The 18771-nt window shown below is 35.7% G+C and overlaps 2 protein-coding genes and 1 pseudogene across 2 annotated transcripts; 1 reads left to right on the forward strand and 2 right to left on the reverse strand.

Moving 5' to 3' along the window:
* Positions 1 to 798: 798 nt before the first annotated feature.
* Positions 799 to 3196, reverse strand: LOC110688404 (annotated as a pseudogene).
* A 1382-nt stretch (positions 3197 to 4578) lies between these two features.
* Positions 4579 to 6420, reverse strand: LOC110687638 (probable xyloglucan galactosyltransferase GT11). Its single transcript, XM_021864275.1, has one exon. It carries the CDS (start codon positions 6279 to 6281, stop codon positions 4686 to 4688), a length of 1596 nt encoding a protein of 531 aa, XP_021719967.1. The 5' UTR covers positions 6282 to 6420; the 3' UTR covers positions 4579 to 4685.
* An 8283-nt stretch (positions 6421 to 14703) lies between these two features.
* On the forward strand, positions 14704 to 18228 carry LOC110688407 (RHOMBOID-like protein 1). The gene is made up of 6 exons (XM_021865146.1): positions 14704 to 15569; positions 16235 to 16398; positions 16721 to 16884; positions 16972 to 17231; positions 17443 to 17569; positions 17910 to 18228. The coding sequence occupies exons 1-6, from the start codon at positions 15355 to 15357 to the stop codon at positions 18030 to 18032; spliced, it is 1053 nt and encodes a 350-aa protein (XP_021720838.1). The 5' UTR covers positions 14704 to 15354; the 3' UTR covers positions 18033 to 18228.
* Positions 18229 to 18771: the final 543 nt, after the last annotated feature.

Here is an 18771-nt window from a genome sequence, read left to right on the forward strand (position 1 = left end):
GAAGGCAAATTAGATGATACTTACCACCAAAATGGACTCTTAAGAAATTTTTCCAAAATTAATTTGAATGCAAGGGTTGTCCCTTGGGGTCATATAAGCTAGTTTGGAATCGTAAGACAACTATCAATACCTTTATAAAGTTTCGAGAATGAGTTTGAAACAACTATGTGGCTATTTCGAAATTATGTATCTATTTCGAAATTATGTTGCATTAGTAATGAAGAGAAGCAAGGGATGATTGTTTATTATATTACCAAATTGTCAACATGTGATTTATTAAGGTGTCAGGAATCCCTCATCTTTATTAGTACTGTTGATAATTCCTAAATTTATTACTTACCAATATATTTCATTATGCTATTGATTTTATGTTATACTATTATGTGGTTAGCTACTACATACTCGAACATGCATGAATCATGCCTTCATGTAAGAAGTTGGCTTACCATGCTTGAACATGAATCATGCCATCGTGGAAAAACTTTGTATTATTACTTCATATCACCAAAATGTGGACATTGAGTAACTTGGTTAATTTGTAAATAACAATCTTGTCACAATTATCAGTGTTCTACTTGGGGGCTGGCCGGCTGGGGCATATCAATGTTTGTTAAATTTTCATCGTATAATGTTGTGCACTTGTGCAGGCTTATAGTACATAGCATGAATTTTATGTAACAATAAACCGAGTTGTGATGGTATCTCTAATATTATCCAGATTTAATAATTACCTTGCCTTTTGGAGACATTAATATAGACTTGTCTAGCTACTTAAGCATTGGTAGTATGAAACTCCAATATATGTTGCGACTTCTTTTCCTACCAAACCGTGCGCTTTGACATACATACATATGGGAGCAAATCAACATATGCAGTTTTTTTTTTTTTTAGATGGGCTCGACTACTTGATCATACATTAGATTTTCATTTTACATGAGTGCTTAACATAAGGTCCGTTGATTTCTTTTCTCATTGCACTTATAACACATAGTAAGAGTTTTGATCTGTAACAAGTTGATCATGCTACACTTGAATAAAATGATAGTAGTAAATTGTTGGAATTGATAGATCTTAATGGTCCATTTCCATGACAAAACATCAAAAGCTAGTTCTTAAATGAACTAACTTAGCTTAGCAACACAAGAAACAGAATAAAAAAAGAATTGTACTTGTGCCACCAAGAAAAACAAATCAATCCCCTTAGATTTTCCCTACAAAATCTACCAAAGACAAAAAGTTGCAAGAAAAAACTCTTCTACCAAACTAAATCTGAGTAACCTAAAAATTTGTAAAATTCCTAGAATCAAAAGAACCAGAAAAATAAGGATCCCATTCATGTTCCTCCAACTTCCCAAGCCACCTATATTTCCATGCTTGCCTTTCATCATAACCAAAACTATCATCCCTCCCATTTCTCATGTCTTCCTTAATCCTTCTAACTCTCTCCAACACCCCCTTCACCGTGACGTCGAATGCATCTTCCAAACTCTCTAATTTACACCTAGGATCAGCATATATTATCTTAGGAATTAGGTTTATAATCTCTTCTCTCATTTTATCAACTCTTTGAGCAGAAATTTTCTCCAACACTTTTTGTATGCTAACTTTACCATCCCTTACCTCATACATAGGGATAAAAACTGAGTACTTGGTAAACTCCCTAGGGAGATGCCACAAGTATTGAATGTAAGCCGAACCCGGGTGGAAGAAAACGGGTATACAACCCGCAAGTATCGAGTCGAAAGTGGATCTTCTAGTATAAGAGTCTCCTGGAGGCTGCAAGCAGAAATGAGAGCTTTGAAACATCTTCATTAATTCAGCTGGTTTATGGCACTTATTCTTCCAATTATTGCAGTGAATCATCATACATTTCTTGGAACTCTCACATTGGTTGATCAATTGGTTTCGTATCGAGTCGGGTCAATCGGGTCTCGGGGCCCCGGCAAAAGAAAATAAATTTCTTCTCCTCTGTTTTTTCATTCGGTTTTGCCATTGAAAGACCTTTGCATCATTTGAAGGGTGAAAATAAGTCGGATATGGTATCCCGAAATCGTTGCTATTCCAAGGCGATGATTCGATCACTAAACCAGTCATGTTTTTAGCTTCGGGTAAGTAAAGGAATTTAGTTCCCCAATCGGGATCATTCTTGTTTGCTGACCTTCTAAAATCCCATGTAATTCTTCCTGCAGCAAAGAAATGATCTCTGCCCCACCATCTCTTCCACTCTGGGTTCCTCTTAAGTAGTCTGACTAACTCGAATCCACCCGAGTCTCTTATATCGGAGTCCGTATTCCACAAGTGTCGTGCTACGTCGAGTCCTGTGTAGAATGGTACAAAGATAGCGGATGCAATAGAAGAATCATTTGTTAAGCAATCATACTGCTTCATCCTATTATGGAAGATCACTTCTAGTAAGAATTGGTTAGTTGCGAACCACCCATGCTCGGAGAAAACATGGTCCGAGTTTGGAAGCTCAGGGCCTAGACCTGAATTCCTCACATATTCACACATATCCATCCATAAGTCAAGAGACTTGCAATCCTTAGTAAGTCTACATTGAACCTCCTAGGGAGTGTGTGTACAAAAATGTAGCGCCCCGAGCAGGATTTTGGGTCAGACTTTTGCGCCGTTTTGCATACCCGGGGTGGAGGTGGAGGTGGGGATGGCGGCGGTGGAGATGGTGGTGGTGGTGGTGGTGGTGGAGGAGGCGAGACATCGGATTTCTCTTCACCTACATTGTTGTTCCATGATGATTCTTGATTATAATTTGTATTCACTACTTGAGTATTTGGCAAATTCTTAGGAGGTTTCCTCCTTTTAGGTCTCCCTTTCCTTTTCTTCTTCTTAGAAGTTGGAATTTGTTGTGGTTTCTCGTTCATTGTTTCCCTAGCTACCGCCGTTTCCTTGATGATTTCATCTTGATCGCTCTTCTCGATAACTCTAATAGATGATTTATGATCACTGTCTTCGACAAGATCCTTCATATTCACATCTAAAATCTTATCAATCTCATCATCCCCTGTTTCCTCTGTTTTTGCCTCTGTTTCTTCTTGTATTTCCCCTGTTTTTTCCTCTGTTTCTTCCCTAATGCTAGTGGTGTTGTTGGCATTACTTTCATCTAAGGTGGAACTAATACTTTCGGTGTATCTAGGGTTAGCAATAATTGGAATCTCATGTTGGTAATTTACAGAATATACGTAAAATTTTGCTAAAGAAGCTACACTATCGATCAAAGACGAATAATTTAGGCAGATCAAAAGTGACCATATTGTGAATAAGGATATAATAAGCAACCAGAATTTATTCTTACATATTGCCACGGTTGTTTTATGCATCTTTCCGCGATGAGCTCTCGCTCTCCGGTGTATCATTAAGAAGATGAATCAAGACAAATATGGAGGACATAGGATTCAATAAGAATAGTTGTAACATGAAATAACCATAAGATTAAATCACATTAAAAATTTTGATTCATAAGATTGAGGATTTTCGTGGGTACAATGTTGGAAATGAGAGTGATTTTTTTTTTTGGGGCTGAAAATGAGGAACAAAAGAGGAGGAAGCTGAAACTTTCAATGTTTATTAAGAATTTGGACTGAATTAACCTATTTTGTAGGCTATCACTTGTTACATAAGTTGTAATTTTCAAAAGTAATAGTTGTTTTTCTCATTCTAACACAATTCTAGGATCGAGTATGGCTTAATTGTATAGTGTACGGGTTATATAATGCATGGTTGCAAGTATTTCGACCTTTTTTTAGGGTGAAATTTATGAAGTAGCTCTTAAACAACTAGAACAAATATATATAAGTTGGGAACATATCTCTATTCCAAAAAAAAAAAAAAAAAGTTGGGAACATATCTAATTTTTTTCTCAAAAACAACTGTCTAGGAATAATAAATAGACAATATATTTTCCGAATGGAGAAATTGACAAATATACGTAATTTATACAATTCTATAGATTTTTATTTTATTTTTGTTTTTTTATTGAAAGGAGTAAAATACATTCATTAATTCTAGCCTATGCTATAAAACCATGTTTATCACCCACTTATTATACTGATAAAATGGGGCTTGCTCTATACTTCTGCTGGTATTGAGTCGTGAGGGATCCAGGAGAATCATTATACACGGAGGTAGTATTTAATGGTGGTGCCCGCTCGGTGGTGGTGGTGGTGGTGGTATATGATGGTGCATTGTTGGGTTTTATTGTTGATGGTGGCTCTATAGGATTATTTGGGTAGTGTTTGGTTCATTTTCTACCAAGTTTTTGCTAAGGCATTTATTATCCATGAATGATCACTAAGAAATCAAGAATTATTAGGTATCCTTGGTCAAATAATATAATTTTATGTGTTTCAAGGGAATTAAATCAAGAACGATATGACAAAGATTCAAGAGGCTAAAACAAATATATCCATGAAGACCATGATCACCAAGAAATCAAGAATAATTACGAGTACTTGTACATTATTTTTGGTCAAATGCAAACAATAGAATATTTGGCATGTGTAGCAAAGGAAAGAATGTACTAAAAAGAATCTCCCATTAATTAGATAGATCATAGATGTATAATGCCACAAAATATATGATTTGATGATCATACAATAAAAATGTCAAACTAAAAATAAATTGCTCCTATAATTTCCCTTTTATTACATTTTTTTTCCTTGCTAACTTTACTATTCCCTTGAAAAATAATGATCCCACTCATCATGATTTTCTACCCCTCCAAAAAAATTGTACTTCCAAGAAAGATCTTCAGGAAAATTATCAGGTAAAATTGAATTATTCTCTGTTTTAATTCGGCTCAAAACTCCCTTCACTGCAATATCAAATGCATCTTCAAATTTCTCTAATCTTGAATTAGGATTTGCATAAATCACGTTCGGAATCAACTTGATGACCTCTTCTCTCATAGCTACCGCCTTTTCTTTTGGTATCTCTAGTAATCTTTTCTCAATGGCAAACTCCCCTTTTGCTATATCTTCCATTGGTATAAACACGGAGTAACTTGTATAATTCTTCGGAAAATGCCATAAGTATTGCACGTAAGCTGAAGCCGGGTGGAAAAAAACAGGAATGCACCCTGCTAAAATCGAGTCAAATGCTGATCTTCGAGTGTATGAGTCCCCTGGAGGTTGTAAGCAAAAGATAGAGCTTTGAAACAATCTCATAACAGTCTCTGGCTTATCACAATTCTTAGTGTTCGCGTCACATCTTACAAACTTGCAGTGTTTACCTTGCGAGCCTAAACATTGGTTGATAATTTCGTTCCTTATAGAATCCTTAAGTTCTGGCCTAGGAGCACCAGCAAAGGAAAACAAATAAGGCCTTTGCTTTTGCATCATTTTTTCTTGCCAATGATATACCTCATCATCACTTGAAGGGTGAAAATACGTAGGATAAGGTATCGCGAAGTCAGTGTTGCTCCAAGGGCTCGATTCGATCACTAAATTAGTCATGTTCTTAACCTCAGGCAGGTTGAACAGACTATTTCCCCAATCCAACTTGTTATCTCTTTCTCTTCTAAAATCCCATGACACCCTTCCGGCTACTAGGAAATGGTCGCGCCCCCACATTTTCTTCCACTCGGGTTTTCCCTTGAGGTACTCAACTACTTCCATTGACGCATTATCTCTAACCTTAGTTTCATAATCATCCCATAAGTACCTCCCTACATCTAGCCCTGCATAAAATGGCACATACACCGCCGATGCCTTAGAGGAAATATTAGTCAAGCATCGATATTGCTTCATTCTATTATGAAATATAACCTCTAAAGAAAATTGGTTTGTAGCAAACCAATTACGAGTGCTAGAATAGTTTAACCCCGGCCCAAGGCCGAAGTCTGTAAGGTACTCACACATGTTAACCCATTTGTTAAGAGTGCTGCATTTTTCGAGCAAATCTTCATTAAATTTCCCAGGAAGATCTTGTATATAGACGTATCTTCCTTCACATTCATCGGATTTTTCTACAACTCTTCCTTGATCTTTCACATAATCAATACCAAAACCACTACTATTGATAGAAAACACGGTACTAATATTGGCTAAGTAAGAGAGATTTGTGCCATTAAGAAATGGCGAAGAGTTGAAACAGGCTAATAAAAAAGTAAGAATGAGACAAGTAAAGACAACAAACCAAGTAATGATGCTAGTGTTTTTAGCACCAAGTGTTTTTTCTTTGTGTTTTAGTTGGGAGTAAAATGCTTTGTTTGACATATTTGGCTTCCTATTTTGATCAAATTTTCGATATAGTATAATTTTGTGCATAAAAAGGAATCGTTGCGAAAGTATAGAGCAAGAAATGAGAATGTGGGAAGTCGGTGTTGCAAGTGAGGAAGAATCCCTTGAGTTCTAATGTAAGAATAGCGTGGAATAAGGGTTATAGTCCCTTATAGAGAGTAAGAAAGCCATAATTAACGTTTTTTTGTAAGTAATTGCACGTTAATCAAACAGTATGATGCGATAAAGAAATAATTTCTCGCCTTAATTTGATGATCATCAGAGGAAGGTTAATTAGCAGAGGTTATTGAAATATATTTTATGGCATTTAGCTCGTATTTATCGAATTTATAAAATTTTATAGAATTCCTTTGTCGAGACATAATCACCCGTTCATCACATGGTTCTGCTTCTATGGAGTACTTGTATAAAGCTCTTCTTATGTGATGAAATTTTCCATAACGTAGCTTTTATATTGATTTTGTTATACAGTGTTAGAAATTCAATCATAAATCATATACTACGTATAATTAATCATCAAAATGTGTTGATGCTTTTATTAGATATCCAATGTAAGATAATATACATCAAATTTTCGGGTTTAGGGTATTGAACTCAGATTAGTCCTATACAAGTAATAGATAATCATGTTGACTAATTAAACAAATAAATTATGAAACAATTGTTTTTATTTATTTATTTATTTATTTTTATTTTTATTTGTTTACTCTTGATTGATAGTTTGATTTATCAAACAAATTAATTTTGTTTGAAACATCATTTCCCTAAATTACTTAAGTATAATTTCGTTGAAAGAGAAAATATATCATTAAGTATTTTTTTTATATGTTTGCTTAGCTAAGCATCAATTACATCCTTAATTTGCTCTATAATTGATTATAGTTGAAGATTCAACCTTTTTTTTAATTCCATACATGTTAAGTTTTTGCATATATTTTTATTATTCTGGTGTATTGTATAATAATACGAGTAATAATTAACAATATACTATGTAGAATTTGTGGTGGACATAAATAGAAGTTATTTAAGTAAGTTCGTTTGTAAGTCTTGACTTGTTGTAATGTTAAATGGTACTTCAATAAAATTGACTATTGATCTTTGTAAAAAAAAAAAACATTGACCATTGGCTTTCTTCTAATGTAACTTGTGTTCATGGTTAAGTCCGCTTGCTCATTGTATCACAGTATCAGCCCACGAGGTCCACGACAAACTAGTCTTACTGCTAGATGGCCCAGATCACATAACTTATGTCGACCTAATGTGTTATGATACTTCATTCGAATAACAAAAATGGTTACACTTTTATATTTAGAGCTAACATGATTCACTCATATGCATGTTAAATTTTACTCCAATAATCGTGGAAGGTTTTGTTTGTTTTGTTTCAATAAATTTTGTTAAGGATGTGATTTATGATAGTTTAACAAAAATGGTTACACTAACCATTTTTTGTGATCACTCCGCATTTCTTATTCAAAATTAATCTCAACATAAATATGTGATTTATAGCCCACATAGTTACGCCTCATGTATTTTGTGTTAAGTGGTGCCCGACATTTTGATAGGACCCCGAGATGCCTAATCATAGTAGTCAATGATTGAAACCATCCAGTATAACTCACTACTTCTTGATTACCTCTATCACAAAATTCATGAATCCATGTTGTTAGTTGGAAGGTATGCATGTCAATATGTTATACTTCCAACCAACTATTAAGATTCCGGGTGAGAACTCTTACATCTACTTTCAACACAGAATATTTTTGTAAAATTGGTCCAAAAACATGCATTATAGTCTTGATTTTGGAGAATTTTCAACTTTTTCATGCTCGGATAAGATAAAGAAAAAATATTCTATGGATCTCACTAGTCCACGAAAATAGCCATTTGCGTCGTTGGTGTTAGGTTTTACAGCAATTCTACTATAAGAATTACTTAACTTTGCGGGAACAAAACCTAAAACAAAGTATAATTTCAACTAAATTATACAATAATCAATACTAATCAAAGTATTGCAAACCAAGCACCAAAATATCAATGAAATACATAAATTACAAAGATAAACCCTGATGTGAAAGATACTAAACTTGCCTTAATTCCAAGCCTTTGAAGATGAACATGAATATGAGAATTCCGACGACCACTTGAGTCTCAAACCTTGATACTTTGTCTTAGGCGTGTAAACACTTTCCTAAAGAGATTAATTTCCCCCACAATGGTGCTTAAGTTTATACCGAAAATTCTCTTTGAGATACAAAAGACAACACTTCGTTCTTTGCACTAAGAATCGAAATATAGATGACTAATTCACGAATTTGGCTAAATTTCAAGTGTTTTTCAATGAAAAGTTTGCAAGATTTCTCAGAGAAAATATGGAGAATGCTTGGGAAAAAGAGAAAAAATTGATTCCCTTTCACACCCTTCCTATCGTTTCTTTTTACTATAAAAAGAACGAAAGAAAAACTGCTACTGCCGAAGAGCCGAGGGCGCAGGTACCTGGGCAGCGGGCGCGGACAGGGTGAACATGGTTCACTCCCAACTTTCTGGAGATGTCGGGCCGCGCCCTGGGAGAGGACTCTCCCCAGACCCGCGGGCGCGGCACCCCTATGTCGCGGGCGCGGCAACCTGGCTCCCCACATACACTCTATATATTCCAAAAATCCTCCCCCATATAGAGTGTATACTTTTAAACCTTCTCCACTACTATCAATTTAACCACATCTCATGCATCAATGTCAATGTCCCTACGGATTGAATTGACACCTAGTACAACACACTTAACGATGATCATATCCCATGATTTCCATATGGATTGAATCACACGGATATATCCAAACCATTCGAAGGTGAAGTACACACAAGACAAATCGAATTAATCATCACTCGACACTTTTAAACAGCCATGTGTTCGTATCTTTCATAAGTTCATCAAAGTCTATATGTCCATCTAAACTCCTTGAAGCGGCTAAACTTCGAACTTATATAGGTAGGTTCTCATATACGTAATAGTGCCCTTGTGACTAAACACTTTCATTTAAAGCTTCTCAACTCTAAATCTTTGAGAACTTTAAATAAACGCTACCGTACACATCACAAGTAACATAGCAATATGGGTCATCAAACATTGCTAACAAACAACAAAAATGCAATTCAACCACATTGAATCTAAGACTTGATGTTTCTTCAAGCGTTAGATTGGGTTTCACAAATTCGTGTTTTAGGACATAAACCCATTCCATTCATAGCAAATATAATGGAATGTCTTGGCATTGCCTTTGTAAAGCAATCCACCAAATTCAACTTTGTTGGAACATAGTCAAGACTTATGACCCCATCATTGATAAACTCTTTCACTAGGCTATGCCTAAGTGAAATATGCCGAGACTTACCATTATACACTTGACTATAAGCCTTTATCAACGCCGAATTCGAATCACAATGGATTGCCACCGGTGGCATTGGCTTAGGCAATAAAGGCAACTAAAATATGAGATTTCTCAATCATTCAGCTTCCTTACTAGCTGAAGCAAGAGCAATAAACTCCGCTACCATAGTGGAATCGGCAATGCAAGTTTGTTTCTTGGAAGACCATGAAATGGCACCTCCCCCAAACATGAACACCCAACCACTAACAGAAGAGTTATCCTCTTTGTAAGTGATCCAACTTGCATCCGAATAGCCTTCTAAAATCGAAGGAAATTCACTATAAGTCAAACCATAATCCAATGTACCTTTAAGATACCTTAAGACCCTTCGAATTGCAAACCAATGCTGTACACCCGGGTTACTAGTAAATCTACTAAGTTTCCCTACAGCCAATGCAATATCCGGTCTTGTACTTGTCATGACATACATCAAGGATCCAATTATCCTTGAATATTCCAATTGGGAAACCGTTTTCCCTGAATTCTTAACTAATTTAACATTAGGTTCCATGGGGGTATTTACAGGACTCTTATCAAACATTTAAACCGTTTGATCATCTTCTCAATATAATGAGATTGACTCAAAATTAATCTTCCATTATCCCTAATAATCTTGATGCCCAAAATGACATCTGCCTTCCCCAAATCCTTCATCTAAAAAGATGAGGATAAGAATTCCTTGGTCAATTCTACTTGTTGTAGACTTGTACAAAAAATAAGCATATCATCAACATATAAACAAATGATGACACCATGACCTTTGTCATCAAATTTTCTATATATACACTTATCTGCTTGATTCACTTTGAATCTAAAGGACAATATCGTGTCATCAAATTTTCGATGCCACTGCTTTGGTGCTTGTTTAAATCCATACAATGACTTAACCAATTTACACACCTTATTTTCCTGTCCTTCCAAAACAAACCCTTCAAGCTGTTTCATATACATCTCTTCCTCTAGATCTCCATAAATGAATGTCGTCTTGACATCCATTTGATGAATCACTAGATTATATACCGAAGTCATTGCAATCAATAACCTTATAAAGGTAATTCTTGCAACCGGTGCATAGGTATCAAAATAATCAACACCATGCTTTTGCCTAAAGCCTTGGATAACCAATCTGACTTTAAATTTCACTATGGAGCCATCCGACCTCCTTTTCCTAGTGAAAATCCACTTGCAACCAAGAGGTTTGCAACCGGGAGGTAAATCCTCTATGACCCAAGTATTATTTCCCATGATGGAATCTATCTCATCATTTATAGCTTCCTTCCAAAATGCACTATCTTGAGAAGTTATGGCCTCACTATAAGTCTTTGGGTCACTATCCACATTAAAACAATATGGAATAGTATTACTAAGGACATCCCTAGAACCTTCAACTAAATAAATTATAAAGTTATCACCAAAGTTCTTAGGTCTCCTTTCCCTAGTACTTCTCCTAACTTGAGGAGTTTCTACATTCTCATTATCAAATGTATCTTCATGAGTTTCAAGTTGATCATTCAACTCCACTATCACCCTATCATTGGCACTTATTTGTAGATCTTTTGGTCTACTCATTGATGAAAATCGGTTTTCATAAAAAATTGCATCTCTTGACTCAATAACCGAATGTATCGATATATAGTCAATTTGTTCTATTACATAGAACCTATAGGTTTTGCTATGCTCAACATAACCTATAAAAATGCATGCCCCTTTCACCGAGCTTTCTTTTCTTGTTGTCAGGCACTCTTACGATTGCCTTACAACCCCAAACCTTGAGATACTTCAAGTTTGACTTTCTTTTGTACCAAAGATCATAAGGAGTAAATTGTTTTCCCTTAGTGGGAACCCGGTTAAGAATGTGATAAGCTGTCAACATTGCTTCACCCTAGAACCCTTCACTCAAACCAAAGTAAGATAACATGGAATTAACCATTTCTTCAAGAGTTCTGTTTTTCCTTTCAGCTACACCATTTGATTGTGGTGCATAACCCGCTGTAGTCTCATGAATTATACCCAAAGATTGGAAATAAGCTGGATCATAATATTCCCCTCCCTTATCGGTTTTTATTCTCTTAATTAAAGATTCTACTTGCAGTTCTACTTCCCTTTATAAATATCAAACTTTACCAAAGCTTCATCTTTGGAGTGTAAAAGATACACATAACAAAACCTAGAATAATCATCTATAAATGTAATCATGTATCTTTTATTCCCCAAAGAAGGAGTACTATGAAAATCACACAAGTCACTATGAATCAGTTTAGAAATGTAATTCAACTTATTGAAATTAACATGACCTAATCTAAAATGCCATAAATCAAACAAATTCACACCATTGTCATTATTAATATTTAAACAAACATCATCATTAAATACATACTTGTCTTTCAAAGAGAGTTTAAACAATCCATTACTTAAGTAACAACGACCTATAAATGTTGCACCTCTAGTAATAATACATATATTAGCTTCAAATACTAGTTTATAACCAAGAAAATTTAGAGTAGGACCTGATACAAGATACTAATCTCTGGAGCATACAACATATCCCTAAGAATGATTGCATTCCCCAAACTAAACATTAGTTCTACTTTTCCTCTTCCAAGGACCTTGATGGTTGAGCTATTCCCCATAAATCTTCTCCATCACCAACCTTGTGAAAGGTTTTGAACCAAAGCTTCATCTTGCATATGTGCCTAGAAGCCCCCGAATCAATCCACCATGAGTCATCATCCTGTACCATATAAATGTTAGGATCCGTTGCATTTAAATCCAAACCGGAGTTAAATTCAACCTCATGTAAAGGATTACCTTTAATGGATGAGTCCTTGCTCTTAGAAGCTTGACCCTGCTTGGCTTTCTCCATTTTCTTCTTGAAAATGAAACAGTCCTTCTTGCGGTGTCCAGTTTTATCACATTCCCAACAAGAAAACTTGTTATTGTTCATTTTCTTTTTGGACTTTCCTTTGTAAGCATTATCATGCTTACGTTTTCCACTAGTTGAAGCACTAGATTTACCTTCCTCCATCACATTAATGGTGGATGTGGTAGGATTCCCATCCTTTGCACTTTCCATGGACATTGTCCCCTCTTCAACTTGAAGATGGGTGGCCAACTCAGACAATGAAATGTCCTCTTTCTTATGTATAAGCTCATGCTTAACATCTTTGCAACTAGAGGACAGCTTGTCAATAATACTTGAAACAACAAATAATTCATCCATAGAAATACCACGTTGTTTCAAATTACCATAGATACGTTGTACTTCATGGAATTGGTCCATTATGGACCGACTATCGACAAATTTAAAATTATTGAAATTGCTTACTAAAAACTTCTTACTTGACGTGTCTTCCACCATGTACTTGCTCTCTAAGGACTCCCAAAGCTCCTTAGCCGACTCAACATTTTGGTAGCCATCAAATAAGTTATCCTCCATACCATTCAAGATATGACCACGACAAATAAAATCATTGTTGTCCCATTTCGACCTCTCCCAAACGGTTTCTAAGGTTTCATTCTCATGTTCACCAGACCTTGGAGTACTTATGACATAGGCAACATTCAAAGATGTAAAAAGAAAATACATCTTCTTCTTCTTCCATCTCCGAAACTCCACACCGTCAAACTTTTTCAGTTTAACAAAATTTGTGGTCAATTCTTTCACACTAGACATGCTTGCTAAAGATAGGATTAATCTCTTTAGATTGTTAGGTTTTACAGCAATTCTACTATAAGAATTACTTAAGTTTGTGGGAACAAAACCTAAAACAAAGTATAATTTCAACTAAATTATACAATAATCAATACTAATCAAAGTATTGCAAACCAAGCACCAAAATATCAATGAAATACAGAAATTACAAAGATAAACCCTAATGTGAAAGATACTAACTTGTCTTAATTCCAAGCCTTTGAAGATGAACATGAACATGAGAATTCCGATGACCACTTAAGTCTCAAACCTTGATACTTTGTCTTAGGCATGTAAACACTTTCCTAAAGAGATTAATTTCCCCCACAATGGTGCTTGGGTTTATACCGGAAATTCTCTTTGTGATACAAAAGACAACACTTCGTTCTTTGCACTAAGAATCGAAATATAGATGAATAATTCACAAATTTGGCTAAATTTCAAGTGTTTTTCAATGAAAAGTTTGCAAAATTTCTCACAGAAAATATGGAGAATGCTTGGGAAAAAGAGAAAAAACTGATTCCCTTTCACACCCTTCCTATCGTTTCTTTTTAATATAAAAAGAACGAAAGAAAAATTGCAACTGCCGAAGGGCCGCGATCGCGGACAGGGTGAACATGGTTCACTCCCAACTTTCTGGAGATGTCGGGCCGCGCCCTGGGAGAGGGCTCTCCCCAGACCCGCGGGCGCGGCACCCCTATGCCGCGGGCGCGGCAACCTGGCTCCCCACATACACTCTATATATTCCAACAGTTGGAACCATCCATTATCAATTTTGTTGTTATAAACACATCTCCTCAAAGCCACCATAGTTCTTTATTTTATTTTTTAGGTGTTCCCACCCGATTCCCCCTTTGGGATAATCCAAAGTTTGGGTTCGGTTTTGAGTGGTTAGGTTTCAGTCTCCTCCCAATTGTTATTGTGGGGGATCGAACTCACAGTCTTCCCTAACAGGTTCAACCCCAATTACCACTGCACCAACAACCACCATGGTTATTTATGTGACCATCTAATGGCTATATCGTCCATTAAGACGAATTAAACAACATTTCACAAGGCAACAACCATAAGGCTGAGATGATGGCTGTGGAATATGGTATTGAGCTTGCAAAAAGGATGGGTATCCCAAGGCTGCAAATTCAGATGGATAATAAGGCTGATGTTTTGGCTTTAAATAGCGAAGAGTGATTATAGAGGTGAATGCTACCATATTCTTCAGCATTGCAAGCAAATGATTAGCGAAGCGAGCTGGACTGTGGAAGTGAAGCATGTTTACAGGGAAGGCAAGTAGGCAACAGGGCCAATCGAATTGAACTCATTCAAATACCCCCTTTGGCCCTATGCTGTATTCTCCACGATGGTGTCCTAGGTGTAGTTTTCCCCTATTTTGTTCCCCCATAGTTTTCTTGTGTTTTTTGTTTTTCTTTGGGACCTAGCCCCTCGTTTGCACCCCAAAAAAAAAAAAAAAAAAAAAAAAAAAAACATGATAAAGTGAACAACATGAAACCTAAACGATCATCCATAAACCATAATGGAGGAGAACCTCAAAACGGAATACAACGAATGGGCCAACACAACACAAAGCAGCAACGGACAATTATTTAGAGGACCCAGATTCTTCATCAAAAAATCATTATTACAGAGTACAAATTACAATCAACATCATTTTGGGTGAACTGTTAGCCGGCAAAGCCAAGGAATCCGAATAACGAGTTTTTGACTACTTTTAGAGACCCAAAAATCCAGGAAACTGCCCGTTTTTTTAATCTTTTTTTCCTTATTCCTTATTAAAATTGGTGAACCGTTCTTTTCCCTTAATAAAACGGTTGCATTCTTATTTCATTTCATTCACCACCTTATAAATCAATCATCAATTCTTTACAAACTTTATTAAATTTTACTGTATTTTTTTCGGTTCCAACCCATGATTCTCTTCATCTTCATGCAAATTCACCTGAAAAATTATCTGGGGTTTTGGTGAAGAATGGCCCATCCGCCGGAAATGGAATTCCGGCCGTTTAATAGGTGGGCTCCATGGGTGGTTCCGTCGTTTGTGGTGGTGAATGTGTTGTTGTTTTTGATAACAATGTATGTGAATGATTGCCCGAAGTATTCTTTCTCTTGCTTTGCGAGGTTTTTGGGAAGGTTCTCTTTTCAACCTCTCAAGGAAAACCCTCTTCTTGGTCCTTCTTCTGCTGCGTAAGTTGCTTTTCCTATTTCATTGAATTAATTATTTTTTTAATATGTATGTTTGATCATGTATTTTTGGTGGGTTTCTGATAATTATTGTTGAAGTAGCTTAAATTAGTTTTCTGGGCTGCAAACTAGTGTTCTGTTGAACTGGTTGGTGTTGTTTGATTTTGAAATGAGGATGAGAATTAGTGCATTTTTATGGGGTTTTTCTTTTTAATAAGTTTGAACTCATGATTTGATGGTTTGAATAGAGTACAGTAGTATTTACTATTTAGAGTGTGATTTATTTGAGATGGTACTTGGGATGTAGGGATTTTAGTCTGCCTGAAAGCATGTTAGTGCTAATTTCTAATACTAGTATGTAGAATGATGGTAGTGCAACTATGTGGCGATTCGATTTACTCCGTAGTGTGTTGTTGATTTAAGATTAGATAGGTTCTTCTTGAGCCAAAGATGATGAGGCTTACATTCTAGGTTCATTAGGTGGTTCACAGTTTGATGATTTGATGCTATATTAGTGAGGAGTCTGAGGACTGATTATTAAGGCGATTTGGGCTGAACTTTCAGAAGAGAGCGGTTTGTAAGAATGCAGTCTTCACACTTATTGTGGGTTCATTCTTAACATGGGTTCATAAGAGATCTAAACTACAGTTATGAACTTGTATGTTCAGGTTGGAGAAGATGGGAGCTTTGGAGGTGTATAAGGTTGTGATACAACATCAAGCTTGGCGGTTGATTACCAGCATATGGCTTCATGCTGGGGTAGTACATATCCTTGCCAATATGTTGAGCCTTGTATTTATTGGCATACGACTTGAGCAAGAGTTTGGTTTTGGTATGCTTCCTTAGTTCTTTCTACATTTGGCCTTTTATGTTTCTGTTATGTTTTTGCGCTAATAACAGTCTTATTGCTTTTTTAAAATACCTACACTATATGTTTTGAAATGTCTTTGCGCGCTGAGTTCTTCTGCACTGTGGTTATTAAAAATGTCAGCAATTCATTTTTTGAATTATGAATTTGTTTTAGAGTTTGGTTTTGTTGTGCTCCACTTTTCATGTTTCCTTTAGAAATTATTGGCAATAGACAAGTTTATACAACATTTTTCATTAGTTCGTTTTCTTACACTATTCTAACTCTAGCCTCATCTTTTCTACAGTAAAGATAGGTTTGTTGTATGTAATCTCTGGTTTTGGTGCAAACATATTGTCATCTTTGTTTCTCCAATCTGCAATCTCTGTTGGTGCTTCTGGTGCATTATTTGGTCTTCTAGGGGCTATGCTCTCTGAGCTGCTTACAAATTGGACAATTTATGCGAACAAGGTACTTGAAGCTTTGTTTCGCTCATTGCTGTTCTTTACTTTCCTTGTTTGTCATATCTCATATGATACTATGTTTTTTGACAACCAGTTGGCAGCTTTGTTGACCCTTATATTGATCATCATTTTGAATCTGGCTGTTGGAGTTCTCCCTCATGTGGACAATTTTGCTCATATTGGTGGATTTATCACAGGATTTTTTCTTGGATTTATGCTTTTGATTCGCCCGCAATATGGATGGGTGAGCCAAAAGCATACTTATATAGGCTCTTCTGCTGGACCTCGTAAATCTAAGCACAAGCCATATCAATACGTACTTTGGATCGTCGCTGCTGTAGTCTTGATTGGCGGGTGAGCTTGATTCTTGGTTGTGCGCTCCAACTTTTATACTGTTCTCTAACTTTCATTTGTAACTATTGCCAACTGGCAATCTTGGCCTCTTGTGATTTCTTACTGATTTTATTGCATCGTGAGAGGGAACATCACTGCTGTTATTTACACTTTTGTTTTCTGTAATTGTTATGGCTACATATTAGCTAACCACCAGGAATGATTTTTTCAGATTTACGGGTGGACTTGTGATGCTTTTTAGAGGAGTAAATGGGAATGACTATTGTTCATGGTGCCATTATTTGAGCTGTATTCCTTCTTCTAAATGGAGCTGCAAGTCGCAACAACTGCTTTGTGAGGTAATTCACATGACCTACATTCGTCTCAATTACATGCAAAAGAACTATAAAATGTTTTATGGGTTAATTTCAACAATATATGTAGGCTATTCTCTTATTATCTATGAATGAATTCATACGACTCTAGGCTTTGTTTTTCTTCACCTTAATTCTTGGCATATGAACTTATAAACCCTTATTGGCCCCTTATTTGAGAAGTGTTATTGTAGTTAGTGAATTGAACTTGGGAAACCTTGTTAAAGTAAAAGGAACATAGCCTAAGTGCTAATTTAGGTTAGGCTGCTCTTCATTGGATGTTGCGATTAACACTTGCTGCTTGTGTGCATTTCATTGATTGCAGTCGATGGAGCTCGGAGATAAAGTGAACGTGACATGCCTCAGCAGTGGACGAAGCCACATATATCCATTGATAGATGATAACTCTTCCCGGGTTCAACGACTTTGCTCTCAGCTTTGCAGTTGACCCTTCTTTAGGCTCTTATCCTAAGGACTTGGTTGTACTTATAGCTGCCTTGGCAAGAGAAGGCTTTTATACATTGTACATTGTTATCAAATCTTTAATATAGGAAATTATGCTATCATGTCTCTCCATTGGTCTTATAACTTTTCGTCTCCCAATTGCCTTATCGATTGGTTTAAACTTTCAAATTTTTTATGTACATACGGTTTACAATAAAATTAGTGTACTAAGAACAATATTATGGTAACTTTTAGTCAATTTAGGATAACGTTTTGCCAGTTTTGGGTAGCTTTAAACCTAATATGATTTTAATGTCGATAGGCAACGAGATAAGGTTTATAAATCACTAAGAATTGATACTTGCATCACTAAGTTATTTTATGCATAAGTATCCTCCGTATTTTTATACTTGCAACTCTTCTCTAGAAATGAAACGTCACCATATTTGGCTATTTGCAACACACTATGATTGAAATTATTTTTTTTCTTGAAAGTTGTACTAATACTCTTGCTTATAGCTTACTAAATTATAATCCTAACTGTAATACCCGAGATTTTAAAACCTAATTTATTATACGCTAATATTTATTTTATTAGCTTAATTAAAGTTTTGTCTCTGTTTTAACAAGAACGAATGTTTTAATCTTGAATTTTATTTTAATATTATATTATTTCAGAAGCTAATTTTAAGGAAAGTAAATTATTATTTTACAGCTTATTTCCGGTCAGTAAAATGTTTAAA

This window comes from Chenopodium quinoa, unplaced genomic scaffold, assembly GCF_001683475.1.
Source record: "Chenopodium quinoa cultivar QQ74 unplaced genomic scaffold, ASM168347v1, whole genome shotgun sequence".
Taxonomy (NCBI): Eukaryota; Viridiplantae; Streptophyta; class Magnoliopsida; order Caryophyllales; family Amaranthaceae; genus Chenopodium; species Chenopodium quinoa.

Coding starts and splice junctions, on each gene's coding strand:
- LOC110687638 (XM_021864275.1), bottom strand. CDS start 6,281: ATGCACAAAATTATACTATATCGAAAATTTGATCAAAATAGGAAGCCA.
- LOC110688407 (XM_021865146.1), top strand. CDS start 15,355: ATGGCCCATCCGCCGGAAATGGAATTCCGGCCGTTTAATAGGTGGGCT. Junction 17,232..17,442: donor GCTGTAGTCTTGATTGGCGG/GTGAGCTTGATT, acceptor TGATTTTTTCAG/ATTTACGGGTGGACTTGTGA. Junction 17,570..17,909: donor CGCAACAACTGCTTTGTGAG/GTAATTCACATG, acceptor CATTGATTGCAG/TCGATGGAGCTCGGAGATAA.